At 54.9% G+C, this 15,793-nt stretch overlaps 1 protein-coding gene across 1 annotated transcript in view; it reads right to left on the bottom strand.

Annotated features, from left to right (window-relative positions):
• Nucleotides 1-15,793, bottom strand: part of LOC140400218 (pyruvate carboxylase, mitochondrial-like) — a 606,247-nt gene that overhangs the window by 192,155 nt on the left and 398,299 nt on the right. The window contains exon 7 of the mRNA XM_072489687.1: nt 11,524-11,773. Within this exon, the coding sequence (XP_072345788.1) occupies nt 11,524-11,773 (250 nt within the window). The remainder of the gene's footprint in view (nt 1-11,523; nt 11,774-15,793) is intronic.

The following is a 15,793-nucleotide window of genomic DNA, read 5'->3' as shown; positions in this document are numbered from 1 at the left end:
TGCCCCTTACACACTCCCCCATCATTTACACACCTCCCCACCCTTACACACTCCCCCATCATTTACACACCTCCCAATCCTTACACACTCCCCCATCATTTACACACCTCCCCACACCTTACACACTCACCCCATCATTTACACACCTCCCCACACTGACACCCCCCATCATTTACACACCTCCCCACCCCTTACACACTCCTCCATCATTTACACACCTTCCCACCCTTACACACTTCCCCCATCATTTACACACCTCCCCACCCCATACACACTGCCCCCATCATTTACACCCCCCACTCTTACACACTCCCCCATCATTTACACACCTCCCCACACCTTACACACTTCCCCATCATTTACACACCTGCCCACTGCTTACACACACCCCCATCATTTACACACCTCCCCACCCCTTACACTCCCCCCATCATTTACACACCTCCCACCTTAACCCCCCATCATTTACACACCTCCCCAGCCAATACACACTCGCCCCATCATTTACACATCTCCCTGCCCCCTTACACACTCCCCCCATCATTTATACATTCTCTGCCCCCTTACACACTCCCCCCATCATTTACACACTCCCTGCCCATACACCCCCCATCATTTACACACCTCCCCACCCTTACACACGCCCCCCATCATTTACACACCTCCCTGCCCCCTTACACACTCCCCCCATCATTTACACACTCCCTGCCCCCTTACACACTCCCCCCATCATTTACACACTCCCTGCCCCTTACACACTCCCCCCATCATTTACACACTCCCTGCCCCTTACACACTCCCCCATCATTTACACACCTCCCACCTCTGACACACTCCCCCATCATTTACACACTCCCTGCCCCTTACACACTCCGCTATCATTTACACACTCCCTGCCCCTTACACACTCCCCCATCATTTACACACCTTCCCCACCCCTTACACACTCCCCCATCATTGACACACCTCCCCATCTCTTACACACTCCCCCATCATTTACACACTCTCTGCCCCTTACACACTCCCCCATCATTTACACACCTCCCCGCCACTTACACACTCCCCCATCATTTACACACCTCCCCATCTCTTACACACTCCCCCATAATTTACACACTCCCTGCCCCTTACACACTCCCCCCCATCATTTGCACACCTCCCCACCCTTACACTCCTCCCATCATTTACACACTCCATGCCCCTTACACACTCCCCCCATCATTTACACACCTCCCTGTCCTCTTACACACTCCCCCCATCATTTACACACTCCCCCCATCATTTACACACCTCCCCACCTTACACGCTCCCCCATCATTTACACACCTCCCCACACCTTACACACTCCCCCATCATTTACACACCTTCCCACCCCTTACACACTCTCCCATCATTTACACACCTCCCCACCCCTTACATCCCCATCATTTACACACCTCCCCACCATTACACACTCTCCCCATCATTTACATACTTCCCCATCTCTTACACACTCCCCCATCATTTACACACCTCCCCACCCCTCACACACTCCCCATCATTTACACACCTCCCCACCCCTTACACACTCCCCCCATTATTTACACACCTCCCCACCCCTTACACACTCCTCCCATCATTTACACACCTCCCAACCCATTACACAATCCCCCCATAATTTACCCACTCCCTGCGCCGTACACCCCCCATCATTGACACACCTCCCCACCCCTTACACACTCCCCCCATCATTTACACACCTCCCCACCCTTACACACTCCATCATTATTTACACACCTCCCCATCCTGACACACTCCCCCCATCATTTACACACCTCCCACCCTTACACACTCCCCCATCATTTATGCACCTCCCCACCCCTTACATCCCCCATAATTTACACACCTCCCCACCCCTTACACACTCCCCCATCATTTACACACCTCTCCACCCCTTACACACTCCCCCATCATTTACACACCTCCCCATCTCTTACACACTCCCTCCATCATTTACACACTCCCTGCCCCTTACACACTCCCCCCATCATTTACACATGCCTGCCCCATACACACTCCCCCATCATTGACACACCTCCCCACCTCTTACACACTCCCCCATCATTTACACACTCCCTGCCCCATACACACTCCCCCATCATTTACACCCCCCCACCCCTTACATACTCCCCCATCATTTACACACCTCCCCATCTCTTACACACTCTGCCATCATTTACACACTCCCTGCCCCTTACACACTCCCCCATCATTTACACACCTCCCCACCCCTTACACACCCCCCCATCATTTACACACCTCCCCATCTCTTACACACTCCCCCATCATTTACACACTCTCTGCCCCTTACACACTCACCCATCATTTACACACCTCCCCGCCACTTACACACTCCCCCATCATTTACACACCTCCCCATCTCTTACACACTCCCCCATAATTTACACACTCCCTGCTTCTTACACACTCCCCCCATCATTTGCACACCTCCCCACCCTTACACTCCTCCCATCATTTACACACTCCCTGCCCCGAACACACTCCCCCATCATTTACACACTCCATGCCCCTTACACACTCCCCCGTCATTTACACACCTCCCTGTCCTCTTACACACTCCCCCCATCATTTACACACTCCCCCCATCATTTACACACCTCCCCACCTTACACGCTCCCCCCATCATTTAAACACCTCCCCACACCTTACACACTCCCCCATCATTTACACACCTTCCCACCCCTTACACACTCTCCCATCATTTACACACCTCCCCACACCTTACACACTCCCCCATCATTTACACACCTCCCCACCCCTTACATCCCCATCATTTACACACCTCCCCACCCCTTACACACTCCTCCATCATTTACATACTTCCCCATTTCTTACACACTCTCCCCATCATTTACACACCTCCCCACCCCTTACACACTGCCCCCATCATTTACACCCCCCACTCTTACACACTCCCCCATCATTTACACTCCTCCTCACACCTTACACACTCCCCCATCATTTACACACCTGCCCACTGCTTACACACTCCCCCATCATTTACACACCTCCCCACCCCTTACACTCCCCCCATCATTTACACACCTCCCCACCTTAACCCCCCATCATTTACACACCTCCCCAGCCAATACACACTCGCCCCATCATTTACACATCTCCCTGCCCCCTTACACACTCCCCCCCATCATTTATACATTCTCTGCCCCCTTACACACTCCCCCCATCATTTACACACTCCCTGCCCATACACCCCCCATCATTTACACACCTCCCCACCCTTACACACGCCCCCCATCATTTACACACCTCCCACCCATTACACACTCCCCCCATTATTTACACACCTCCCCACCCCTTACACACTCCCCCATCATTTACACACCTCCCCAACCATTACACAATACCCCCATAATTTACACACCTCCCTGCCCCCTTACACACTCCCCCCATCATTTACACACTCCCTGCCCCCTTACACACTCCCCCCAGCATTTACACACTCCCGGCCCCTTACACACTCACCCATCATTTACACACCTCCCCGCCACTTACACACTCCCCCATCATTTACACACCTCCCCATCTCTTACACACTCCCCCATAATTTACACACTCCCTGATTCTTACACACTCCCCCCATCATTTGCACACCTCCCCACCCTTACACTCCTCCCATCATTTACACACTCCCTGCCCCGAACACACTCCCCCATCATTTACACACTCCATGCCCCTTACACACTCCCCCGTCATTTACACACCTCCCTGTCCTCTTACACACTCCCCCCATCATTTACACACTCCCCCCATCATTTACACACCTCCCCACCTTACACGCTCCCCCCATCATTTAAACACCTCCCCACACCTTACACACTCCCCCATCATTTACACACCTTCCCACCCCTTACACACTCTCCCATCATTTACACACCTCCCCACACCTTACACACTCCCCCATCATTTACACACCTCCCCACCCCTTACATCCCCATCATTTACACACCTCCCCACCCCTTACACACTCCCCCCATCATTTACATACTTCCCCATCTCTTACACACTCTCCCCATCATTTACACACCTCCCCACCCCTTACACACTGCCCCCATCATTTACACCCCCCACTCTTACACACTCCCCCATCATTTACACTCCTCCCCACACCTTACACACTCCCCCATCATTTACACACCTGCCCACTGCTTACACACTCCCCCATCATTTACACACCTCCCCACCCCTTACACTCCCCCCATCATTTACACACCTCCCCACCTTAACCCCCCATCATTTACACACCTCCCCAGCCAATACACACTCGCCCCATCATTTACACATCTCCCTGCCCCCTTACACACTCCCCCCATCATTTATACATTCTCTGCCCCCTTACACACTCCCCCCATCATTTACACACTCCCTGCCCATACACCCCCCATCATTTACACACCTCCCCACCCTTACACACGCCCCCCATCATTTACACACCTCCCACCCCTTACACACTCCCCCCATTATTTACACACCTCCCCACCCCTTACACACTCCCCCATCATTTACACACCTCCCCAACCATTACACAATACCCCCATAATTTACACACCTCCCTGCCCCCTTACACACTCCCCCCATCATTTACACACTCCCTGCCCCCTTACACACTCCCCCCATCATTTACACACTCCCGGCCCCTTACACACTCCCCCCATCATTTACACACTCCCTGCCCCTTACACACTCCCCCATCATTTACACACCTCCCACCTCTGACACACTCCCCCATCATTTACACACTCCCTGCCCCTTACACACTCCGCTATCATTTACACACTCCCTGCCCCTTACACACTCCCCCATCATTTACACACCTTCCCCACCCCTTACACACTCCCCCATCATTGACACACCTCCCCATCTCTTACACACTGCCCCATAATTTACACACTCCCTGCCCCTTACACACTCCCCCCATCATTTGCACACCTCCCCACCCTTACACTCCTCCCATCATTTACACACTCCCTGCCCCGAACACACTCCCCCATCATTTACACACTCCATGCCCCTTACACACTCCCCCCATCATTTACACACCTCCCTGTCCTCTTACACACTCCCCCCATCATTTACACACTCCTCCCATCATTTACACACCTCCCCACCTTACACGCTCCCCCATCATTTACACACCTCCCCACACCTTACACACTCCCCCATCATTTACACACCTCCCCACCCCTTACACACTCTCCCATCATTTACACACCTCCCCACACCTTACACACTCCCCCATCATTTACACACCTCCCCACCCCTTACATCCCCATCATTTACACACCTCCCCACCATTACACACTCTCCCCATCATTTACATACTTCCCCATCTCTTACACACTCCCCCCATCATTTACACACCTCCCCACCCCTTACACACTCCCCATCATTTACACACCTCCCCACCCCTTACACACTCCCCCCATTATTTACACACCTCCCCACCCCTTACACACTCCTCCCATCATTTACACACCTCCCAACCCATTACACAATCCCCCCATAATTTACCCACTCCCTGCGCCTTACACCCCCCATCATTTACACACCTCCCCACCCCTTACACACTCCCCCCATCATTTACACACCTCCCCACCATTACACACTCCATCATTATTTACACACCTCCCCACCCTGACACACTCCCCCCATCATTTACACACCTCCCACCCTTACACACTCCCCCATCATTTATGCACCTCCCCACCCCTTACATCCCCCATAATTTACACACCTCCCCACCCCTTACACACTCCCCCATCATTTACACACCTCTCCACCCCTTACACACTCCCCCATCATTTACACACCTCCCCATCTCTTACACACTCCCTCCATCATTTACACACTCCCTGCCCCTTACACACTCCCCCCATCATTTACACATGCCTGCCCCATACACACTCCCCCATCATTGACACACCTCCCCACCTCTTACACACTCCCCCATCATTTACACACTCCCTGCCCCATACACACTCGCCCATCATTTACACCCCCCCCACCCCTTACATACTCCCCCATCATTTACACACCTCCCCATCTCTTACACACTCTGCCATCATTTACACACTCCCTGCCCCTTACACACTCCCCCATCATTTACACACCTCCCCACCCCTTACACACTCCCCCATCATTTACACACCTCCCCATCTCTTACACACTCCCCCATCATTTACACACTCTCTGCCCCTTACACACTCACCCATCATTTACACACCTCCCCGCCACTTACACACTCCCCCATCATTTACACACCTCCCCATCTCTTACACACTCCCCCATAATTTACACACTCCCTGCCCCTTACACACTCCCCCCATGATTTGCACACCTCCCCACCCTTACACACCTCCCATCATTTACACACTCCCTGCCCCGAACACACTCCCCCATCATTTACACACTCCATGCCCCTTACACACTCCCCCATCATTTACACACCTCCCTGTCCTCTTACACACTCCCCCCATCATTTACACACTCCCCCCATCATTTACACACCTCCCCACCTTACACGCTCCCCCCATCATTTAAACACCTCCCCACACCTTACACACTCCCCCATCATTTACACACCTTCCCACCCCTTACACACTCTCCCATCATTTACACACCTCCCCACACCTTACACACTCCCCCATCATTTACACACCTCCCCACCCCTTACATCCCCATCATTTACACACCTCCCCACCCCTTACACACTCCCCCCATCATTTACATACTTCCCCATCTCTTACACACTCTCCCCATCATTTACACACCTCCCCACCCCTTACACACTCCCCCCATTATTTACACACCTCCCCACCCCTTACACACTCCCCCCATCATTTACACACCTCCCCACCCATTACACAATCCCCCCATAATTTACCCACTCCCTGCGCCTTACATCCCCCATCTTTTACACACCTCCCCACCCCTTACACACTCCATCATTATTTACACACCTCCCCATCCTGACTCACTCCCCCCATCATTTACACACCTCCCCACCCTTACACACTCCCCCATCATTTATGCACCTCCCCACCCCTTACATCCCCCATAATTTACACACCCCCCCACCCCTTACACCCCCCCCCATCATTTACACACCTCCCTACCCCTTACACACTCCCCCATCATTTACACACCTCCCCATCTCTTACACACTCACCCATCATTTACACACCTCCCCACCCTTACAAACTCCCCCATCATTTACACACCTTCCCACCCCTTAAACACCACCCCATCATTTACACACTCCCTGCCCCTTACACACTCCCCCATCATTTACACACCTCCCCACCCTTACACCCCCCATCATTTACACACTCCCTGCCCCCTTACACACTCCCTCCATCATTTACACACTCCCTGCCCCTTACACACTCCCCCCATCATTTACACATGCCTGCCCCATACACACTCCCCCATCATTTACACACCTCCCCACCTCTTACACACTCCCCCATCATTTACACACTCCCTGCCCCTTACACACTCCGCCATCATTTACACACTCCCTGCCCCTTACACACTCCCCCATCATTTACACACCTCCCCATCTCTTACACACTCCCCCATCATTTACACACTCTCTGCCCCTTACACACTCCCCCATCATTTACACACCTCCCCGCCACTTACACACTCCCCCATCATTTACACACCTCCCCATCTCTTACACACTCCCCCATAATTTACACACTCCCTGCCCCTTATACACTCCCCCCATCATTTGCACACCTCCCCACCCTTACACTCCTCCCATCATTTACACACTCCCTGCCCCGAACACACTCCCCCATCATTTACACACTCCATGCCCCTTACACACTCCCCCCATCATTTACACACCTCCCTGCCCTCTTACACACTCCCCCCATCATTTACACACTCCATGTCCCTTACACACTCCCCCCATCATTTACACACCTCCCCACCTTACACGCTCCCCCCATCATTTACACACCTCCCCTCACCTTACACACTCCCCCCATCATTTACACACCTTCCCACCCCTTACACACTCTCCCATCATTTACAGACCTCCCCACACCTTACACACTCCCCCATCATTTACACACCTCCCCGCCCCTTACATCCCCATCATTTACACACCTCCCCACACCTTACACACTCCCCCCATCGTTTACATACTTCCCCATCTCTTACACACTCCCCCCATCATTTACACACCTCCCCACCCCTTACACACTCCCCATCATTTCCACACCTCCCCACCCCTTACACACTCCCCCATCATTTACACACCTCCCCACCCATTACACAATCCCCCCATAATTTACCCACTCCCTGCGCCTTACATCCCCCATCATTTACACACCTCCCCACCCCTTACACACTCCCCCCATCATTTACACACCTCCCCACCCTTACACACTCCATCATTATTTACACACCTCCCCATCCTTACACACTCCCCCCATCATTTACACACCTCCCCACCTTTACACACTCCCCCATCATTTATGCACCTCCCCACCCCTTACACCCCCCATAATTTACACACCTCCCCACCCCTTACACACTCCCCCATCATTTACACACCTCCCCACCCCTTACACACTCCCTCCATCATTTACACACTCCCTGCCCCTTACACACTCCCCCCATCATTTACACATGCCTGTCCCATACACACTCCCCCATCATTTACACACCTCCCCACCTCTTACACACTCCCCCATCATTTACTCACTCCCTGCCCCATACACACTCCCCCATCATTTACACACCTCCCCACCCCTTACACACTCCCCCATCATTTACACGCCTCCCCATCTCTTACACACTCACCCATCATTTACACACCTCCCCACCCTTACACACTCCCCCATCATTTACACACCTTCCCACCCCTTACACCCCCCCATCATTTACACACTCCCTGCCCCTTACACACTTCCCCATCATTTACACACCTCCCCACCCCTTAAACACTCCCCCATCATTTACACACCTCCCCATCTCTTACACACTCACCCATCATTTACACACCTCCCCACCCTTACACCCCCCCATAATTTACACACCTTCCCGCCCCTTACACACCACCCCATCATTTACACACTCCCTGCCCCTTACACACTCCCCCATCATTTACACACCTCCCCACCCTTACATACCCCCCATCATTTACACACCTCCCCACTCCCCATGACACACTCCCCCATCATTTACACACTCCCTGTCCCTTACACACTCCCCCATCATTTACACACTCCACGCCCCTTACACCCTGCCCCATCATTTACACATCTCCCTGCCCTCTTACAGACTCCCCCACCATGAACACACCTCCCTGCCCTCTTACACACTCCCCCTATCATTTACACACTCCATGCCCCTTACACACTCCCCCATCATTTACACACATCCCCACCTCTTACACACTCCCCCCATCATTTACACACCTCCCTGCCCCTTACACACTTCCCTCATCATTTACACGCCTCCCTGCCCCCTTACACACTCCCCCATCATTTACACACTCCCTGCCCCTTACACACTCCCCCATCATTTACACACCTCCCCACCTTTGACACACTCCCCCCCATCATTGACACACCTCCCCACCCCTTACACGCTCCCCCATCATTTACACACCTCCCTGCCCCCTTACACACTCTCCCATCATTTACACACCTCCCCACCTCTTACACACTCCCCCCATCATTTACACACCTCCCCACCTGGCACACTCCCCCATCATTTACACACCTCCCCACCTCTGGCACACTCCCCCATCATTGACACACCTCCCCACCCCTTACACACTCCCCCATCATTTACACACCTCCCTGCCCCCTTACACACTCCCCATCATTTACACACTCCCCATCATTTACACACCTCCCCACCTTACACACTCCCCCCACCATTTACACACCTCCCCACCCTTACACACTCCCCCATCATTTACAGACCTCCCCACCCCTTACACACTCCCCCATTATTTACACACCTCCCCACCCCTTACACACTCCCCATCATTTACACACCTCCCCACCCTTACACAATCCCCGCATCATTTACAAACTCCCCCATGACACGCTTCCCCCATCATTTACACACTCTCCGTGCCGCTTACACACTCCCCCCATCATTTACACACCTCCCTGCCCTCTTACAGACTCCCCCCATCATTTACACACTCCCTGCCCCTTACACACTCCCCATCATTTACACACATCCCCACCTCTTACACACTTGCCCCATCATTTACACACCTCCCTGCCCCTTACACACTTCCCTAATCATTTACTCCCCCTGCCCCCTTACACACTCCGTCATTTACACACTCCCTGCCCCTTACACACTCCCCCCATTATTTGCACACCTCCCCACCTCTTACACACTCCCTGCATCATTTACACACCTCCCCACCTCTGACACACTCCCCCATCATTGACACACCTCCCCACCCCATACACACTCCCCCATCATTTACACACCTCCCTGCCCCCTTACACACTCCCCCTTCATTTACACACTCCCCCTTCATTTATACACCTCCACACCTCTTACACACTCCCCCCATCATTTACACACCTCCCCACCTCTGGAACACTCCCCCCATCATTGACACACCTCCCCACCCCTTACACACTCCCCCATCATTTACACACCTCCCCACCCTTACACACTCCCCCATCCTTTACACAGCTCCCCACCCCTTACACACTCCCCCATTATTTACACACCTCCCCACCCCTTACACACTCCCCCATCATTTACACACCTCCCCACCTCTTACACACTCCCCCCATCATTTACACACCTCCCCACCTCTTACACAATCCCCGCATCATTTACAAACTCTCCATGCCCCTTACACACTCCCCCATCATTTACACTCTCCATGCCCCTTACACACTCCCCCCATCATTTACACACCTCCACACCTCTTACACACTCCCCCCATCATTTACACACCTCCCTGCCCGCTTAAACACTCCGCCCATCATTTACACACCTCCCCACCTCTTACACACTCCCCCCATCATTTACACACCTCCCTGCCCTCTTACACGCTCCCCCCATCATTACACACCTCCCCACCCCTTACACACTCCCCCATCATTTACACACCTCCCTGTCCCCTTACACACTCCCCCATCATTTACACACCTCCCCACCCTTACACACTCCCCCATCCTTTACACAGCTCCCCACCCCTTACACACTCCCCCATCATTTACACACCTCCCCACCTCTTACACACTCCCCCCATCATTTACACACCTCCCCACCTCTTACACACTCCCCCCATCATTTACACTCTCCATGCCCCTTACAAACTCCCCCCATCATTTACACACCTCCCTGCCCTCTTACACACTCCCCCCATCATTTACACACCTCCCTGCCCTCTTACACACTCCCCCCTCTCAGTGGCTCCCCCGGCGGTGCGGGCCCTCCTACCTGTGTCCAGCTCGGTGCCCTTGCAGCAGGCCACGATGGCACCCAGACTGGGCTGGGAGGTCATCCCCGACATGGAGTCCGCGGCCACGTCCACCACGTCAGCCCCGGCTTCGGCGGCAGCCAACATGGAGGCGACTCCGGCGCCCGCGGTGTCGTGGGTGTGGACGTGGATCGGCATCTCCGGGAAGCGGTCTCGGAGCACTCCGACCAGCAGCTTAGCGGAGTTCGGTTTCAGCAGTCCGGCCATGTCCTGGGAAGCACAAGGGTCCAGATTAGCACGGAGGCAGATCCAGGACAGGGAGAGGCGCACAGGAGCTAAACCGAGGCTCAGAGGGTCAGTGCTGAGGGAGTGCTGCACTGTCAGAGGGTCAGTACTGAGGGAGTGCTGCACTGTCAGAGGGTCAGTACTGAGGGAGTGCTGCACTGTCAGAGGTTCCATACTGAGGGAGTGCTGCACTGTCAGAGGGTCAGTACTGAGGGAGTGCCGCACTGTCAGAGGGTCAGTACTGAGGGAGTGCTGCACTGTCAGAGGGTCAGTACTGAGGGAGTGCCGCACTGTCAGAGGGTCAGTACTGAGGGAGTGCTGCACTGTCAGAGGGTCAGTGCTGAGGGAGCGCCGCACTGTCAGAGGGTCAGTACTGAGGGAGTGCTGCACTGTCAGAGGGTCTGTACTGAGGGAGTGCTGCACTGTCAGAGGGTCAGTACTGAGGGAGTGCCGCACTGTCAGAGGGTCAGTACTGAGGGAGCGCTGCACTGTCAGAGGGTCAGTACTGAGGGAGTGCCGCACTGTCAGAGGGTCAGTACTGAGGGAGTGCCGCACTGTCAAAGGGTCAGTACTGAGGGAGTGCTGCACTGTCAGAGGGTCAGTACTGAGGGAGTGCTGCACTGTCAGAGGGTCAGTACTGAGGGAGTGCTGCACTGTCAGAGCGTCAGTACTGAGGGAGCGCTGCACTGTCAGAGGGTCAGTACTGAGGGAGTGCCGCACTGTCAGAGCGTCAGTACTGAGGGAGTGCCGCATTGTCAGAGGGTCAGTACTGAGGGAGCGCCGCACTGTCAGAGGGTCAGTACTGAGGGAGTGCTGCACTGTCGGAGGGTCAGTACTGAGGGAGCGCTGCACTGTCAGAGGGTCAGTACTGAGGGAGTGCCGCACTGTCAGAGGGTCAGTACTGAGGGAGTGCCGCACTGTCAGAGGGTCAGTACTGAGGGAGCGCTGCTCTGTCAGAGGGTCAGTACTGAGGGAGTGCTGCACTGTCAGAGGGTCAGTACTGAGGGAGTGTTGCACTGTCAGAGGGTCAGTACTGAGGGAGTGCCGCACTGTCAGAGGGTCAGTACTGAGGGAGTGCTGCACTGTCAGAGGGTCAGTGTTGAGGGAGCGCCGCACTGTCAGAGGGTCTGTACTGAGGGAGTGCTGCACTGTCAGAGGGTCATTACTGAGGGAGTGCTGCACTGTCAGAGGGTCAGTGCTGAGGGAGTGCTGCACTGTCAGAGGGTCAGTACTGAGGGAGTGCTGCACTGTCAGAGGGTCAGTACTGAGGGAGTGCCGCACTGTCAGAGGGTCAGTACTGAGGGAGTGCTGCACTGTCAGAGGGTCAGTGCTGAGGGAGCGCCGCACTGTCAGAGGGTCAGTACTGAGGGAGTGCTGCACTGTCAGAGGGTCTGTACTGAGGGAGTGCTGCACTGTCAGAGGGTCAGTACTGAGGGAGTGCCGCACTGTCAGAGGGTCAGTACTGAGGGAGCGCTGCACTGTCAGAGGGTCAGTACTGAGGGAGTGCCGCACTGTCAGAGGGTCAGTACTGAGGGAGTGCCGCACTGTCAAAGGGTCAGTACTGAGGGAGTGCTGCACTGTCAGAGGGTCAGTACTGAGGGAGTGCTGCACTGTCAGAGGGTCAGTACTGAGGGAGTGCTGCACTGTCAGAGCGTCAGTACTGAGGGAGCGCTGCACTGTCAGAGGGTCAGTACTGAGGGAGTGCCGCACTGTCAGAGCGTCAGTACTGAGGGAGTGCCGCATTGTCAGAGGGTCAGTACTGAGGGAGCGCCGCACTGTCAGAGGGTCAGTACTGAGGGAGTGCTGCACTGTCGGAGGGTCAGTACTGAGGGAGCGCTGCACTGTCAGAGGGTCAGTACTGAGGGAGTGCCGCACTGTCAGAGGGTCAGTACTGAGGGAGTGCCGCACTGTCAGAGGGTCAGTACTGAGGGAGCGCTGCTCTGTCAGAGGGTCAGTACTGAGGGAGTGCTGCACTGTCAGAGGGTCAGTACTGAGGGAGTGTTGCACTGTCAGAGGGTCAGTACTGAGGGAGTGCCGCACTGTCAGAGGGTCAGTACTGAGGGAGTGCTGCACTGTCAGAGGGTCAGTGTTGAGGGAGCGCCGCACTGTCAGAGGGTCTGTACTGAGGGAGTGCTGCACTGTCAGAGGGTCAGTACTGAGGGAGCGCTGCACTGTCAGAGGGTTAGTACTGAGGGAGTGCTGCACTGTCAGAGGGTCAGTTCTGAGGGAGTGACGCACTGTCAGAGGGTCTGTACTGAGGGAGCGCTGCACTGTCAGAGGGTCAGTACTGAGGGAGCGCTGCACAGTCGGAGGGTCAGTACTGAGGGAGTGCTGCACTGTCAGAGGGTCAGTACTGAGGGAGCGCCGCACTGTCAGAGGGTCAGTACTGAGGGAGTGCTGCACTGTCAGAGGGTCAGTACTGAGGGAGTGCTGCACTGTCAGTGGGTCAGTATTGAGGGAGTGCCGCACTGTCAGAGGGTCAGTACTGAGGGAGTGCCACACTGTCAGAGGGTCAGTACTGAGGGAGTGCTGCACTGTCAGAGGGTCAGTACTGAGGGAGTGCTGCATTGTCTGAGGGTCAGTAGAGGGAGTGCCGCACTGTCAGAGGGTCAGTAATGTGGGAATGCTGCACTGTCAGAGGGTCAGTACTGAGGGAGTGCCGCACTGTCAGAGGGTCAGTACTGAAGGAGTGCGGCACTGTCAGAGGGTCAGTACTGAGGGAGCGCTGCACTGTAAGTGGGTCAGTATTGAGGGAGTGCTGCACTGTCAGAGGGTCAGTACTGAGGGAGTGCTGCACAGTCGGAGGGTCAGTACTGAGGGAGTGCTGCACTGTCAGGGGGTCAGTACTGAGGGAGTGCTGCACTGTCAGAGGGTCAGGACTGAGGGAGCGCTGCACTGTCAGTGGGTCAGTATTGAGGGAGTGCTGCACTGTCAGAGGGTCAGTACTGAGGGAGTGCTGCACAGTCGGAGGGTCAGTACTGAGGGAGTGCTGCACTGTCAGAGGGTCAGTACTGAGGGAGTGCTGCACTGTCAGAGGGTCAGTACTGAGGGAGTGCCACACTGTCAGAGGGTCAGTACTGAGGGAGTGCTGCACTGTCAAAGGGTCAGTACTGAGGGAGTGCTGCACTGTCAGAGGGTCAGTACTGAGGGAGTGCTGCACTGTTAGTGGGTCAGTATTGAGGGAGTGCTGCACTGTCAGAGGGTCAGTACTGAGGGAGTGCCACACTGTCAGAGGGTCAGTACTGAGGGAGTGCTGCACTGTCAGAGGGTCAGTACTGAGGGAGTGCTGCACTGTCTGAGGGTCAGTACTGAGGGAGTGCTGCACTGTCTGAGGGTCAGTACTGAGGGAGTGCCGCACTGTCTGAGGGTCAGTACTGAGGGAGTGCCGCACTGTCAGAGGGTCAGTACTGTGGGAATGCTGCACTGTCAGAGGGTCAGTACTGAGCGAGTTCCGCACTGTCAGAGGGTCAGTACTGAGGGAGTGCTGCACTGTCAGAGGGTCAGTACTGAGGGAGTGCGGCACTGTCAGAGGGTCAGTACTGAGGGAGCGCTGCACTGTCTGAGGGTCAGTACTGAGGGAGTGCTGCACTGTCAGAGGGTCAGTACTGAGGGAGTGCTGCACTGTCAGAGGGTCAGTACTGAGGGAGTGCTGCACTGTTAGTGGGTCAGTATTGAGGGAGTGCTGCACTGTCAGAGGGTCAGTACTGAGGGAGTGCTGCACTGTCAGAGGGTCAGTACTGAGGGAGTGCTGCACTGTCAGAGGGTCAGTACTGAGGGAGTGCTGCACTGTCTGAGGGTCAGTACTGAGGGAGTGCCGCACTGTCAGAGGGTCAGTACTGTGGGAATGCTGCACTGTCAGAGGGTCAGTACTGAGCGAGTTCCGCACTGTCAGAGGGTCAGTACTGAGGGAGTGCTGCACTGTCAGAGGGTCAGTACTGAGGGAGTGCGGCATTGTCAGAAGGTCAGTACTGAGGGAGCGCTGCACTGTCTGAGGGTCAGTACTGA

The sequence above is a fragment of the Scyliorhinus torazame genome, chromosome 24 (assembly GCF_047496885.1).
Source record: "Scyliorhinus torazame isolate Kashiwa2021f chromosome 24, sScyTor2.1, whole genome shotgun sequence".
Lineage (NCBI taxonomy): Eukaryota > Metazoa > Chordata > Chondrichthyes > Carcharhiniformes > Scyliorhinidae > Scyliorhinus > Scyliorhinus torazame.
The sequence above is the reverse complement of the archived record's forward strand: the minus strand, read 5'-3'. Positions and strand labels throughout refer to the sequence as shown.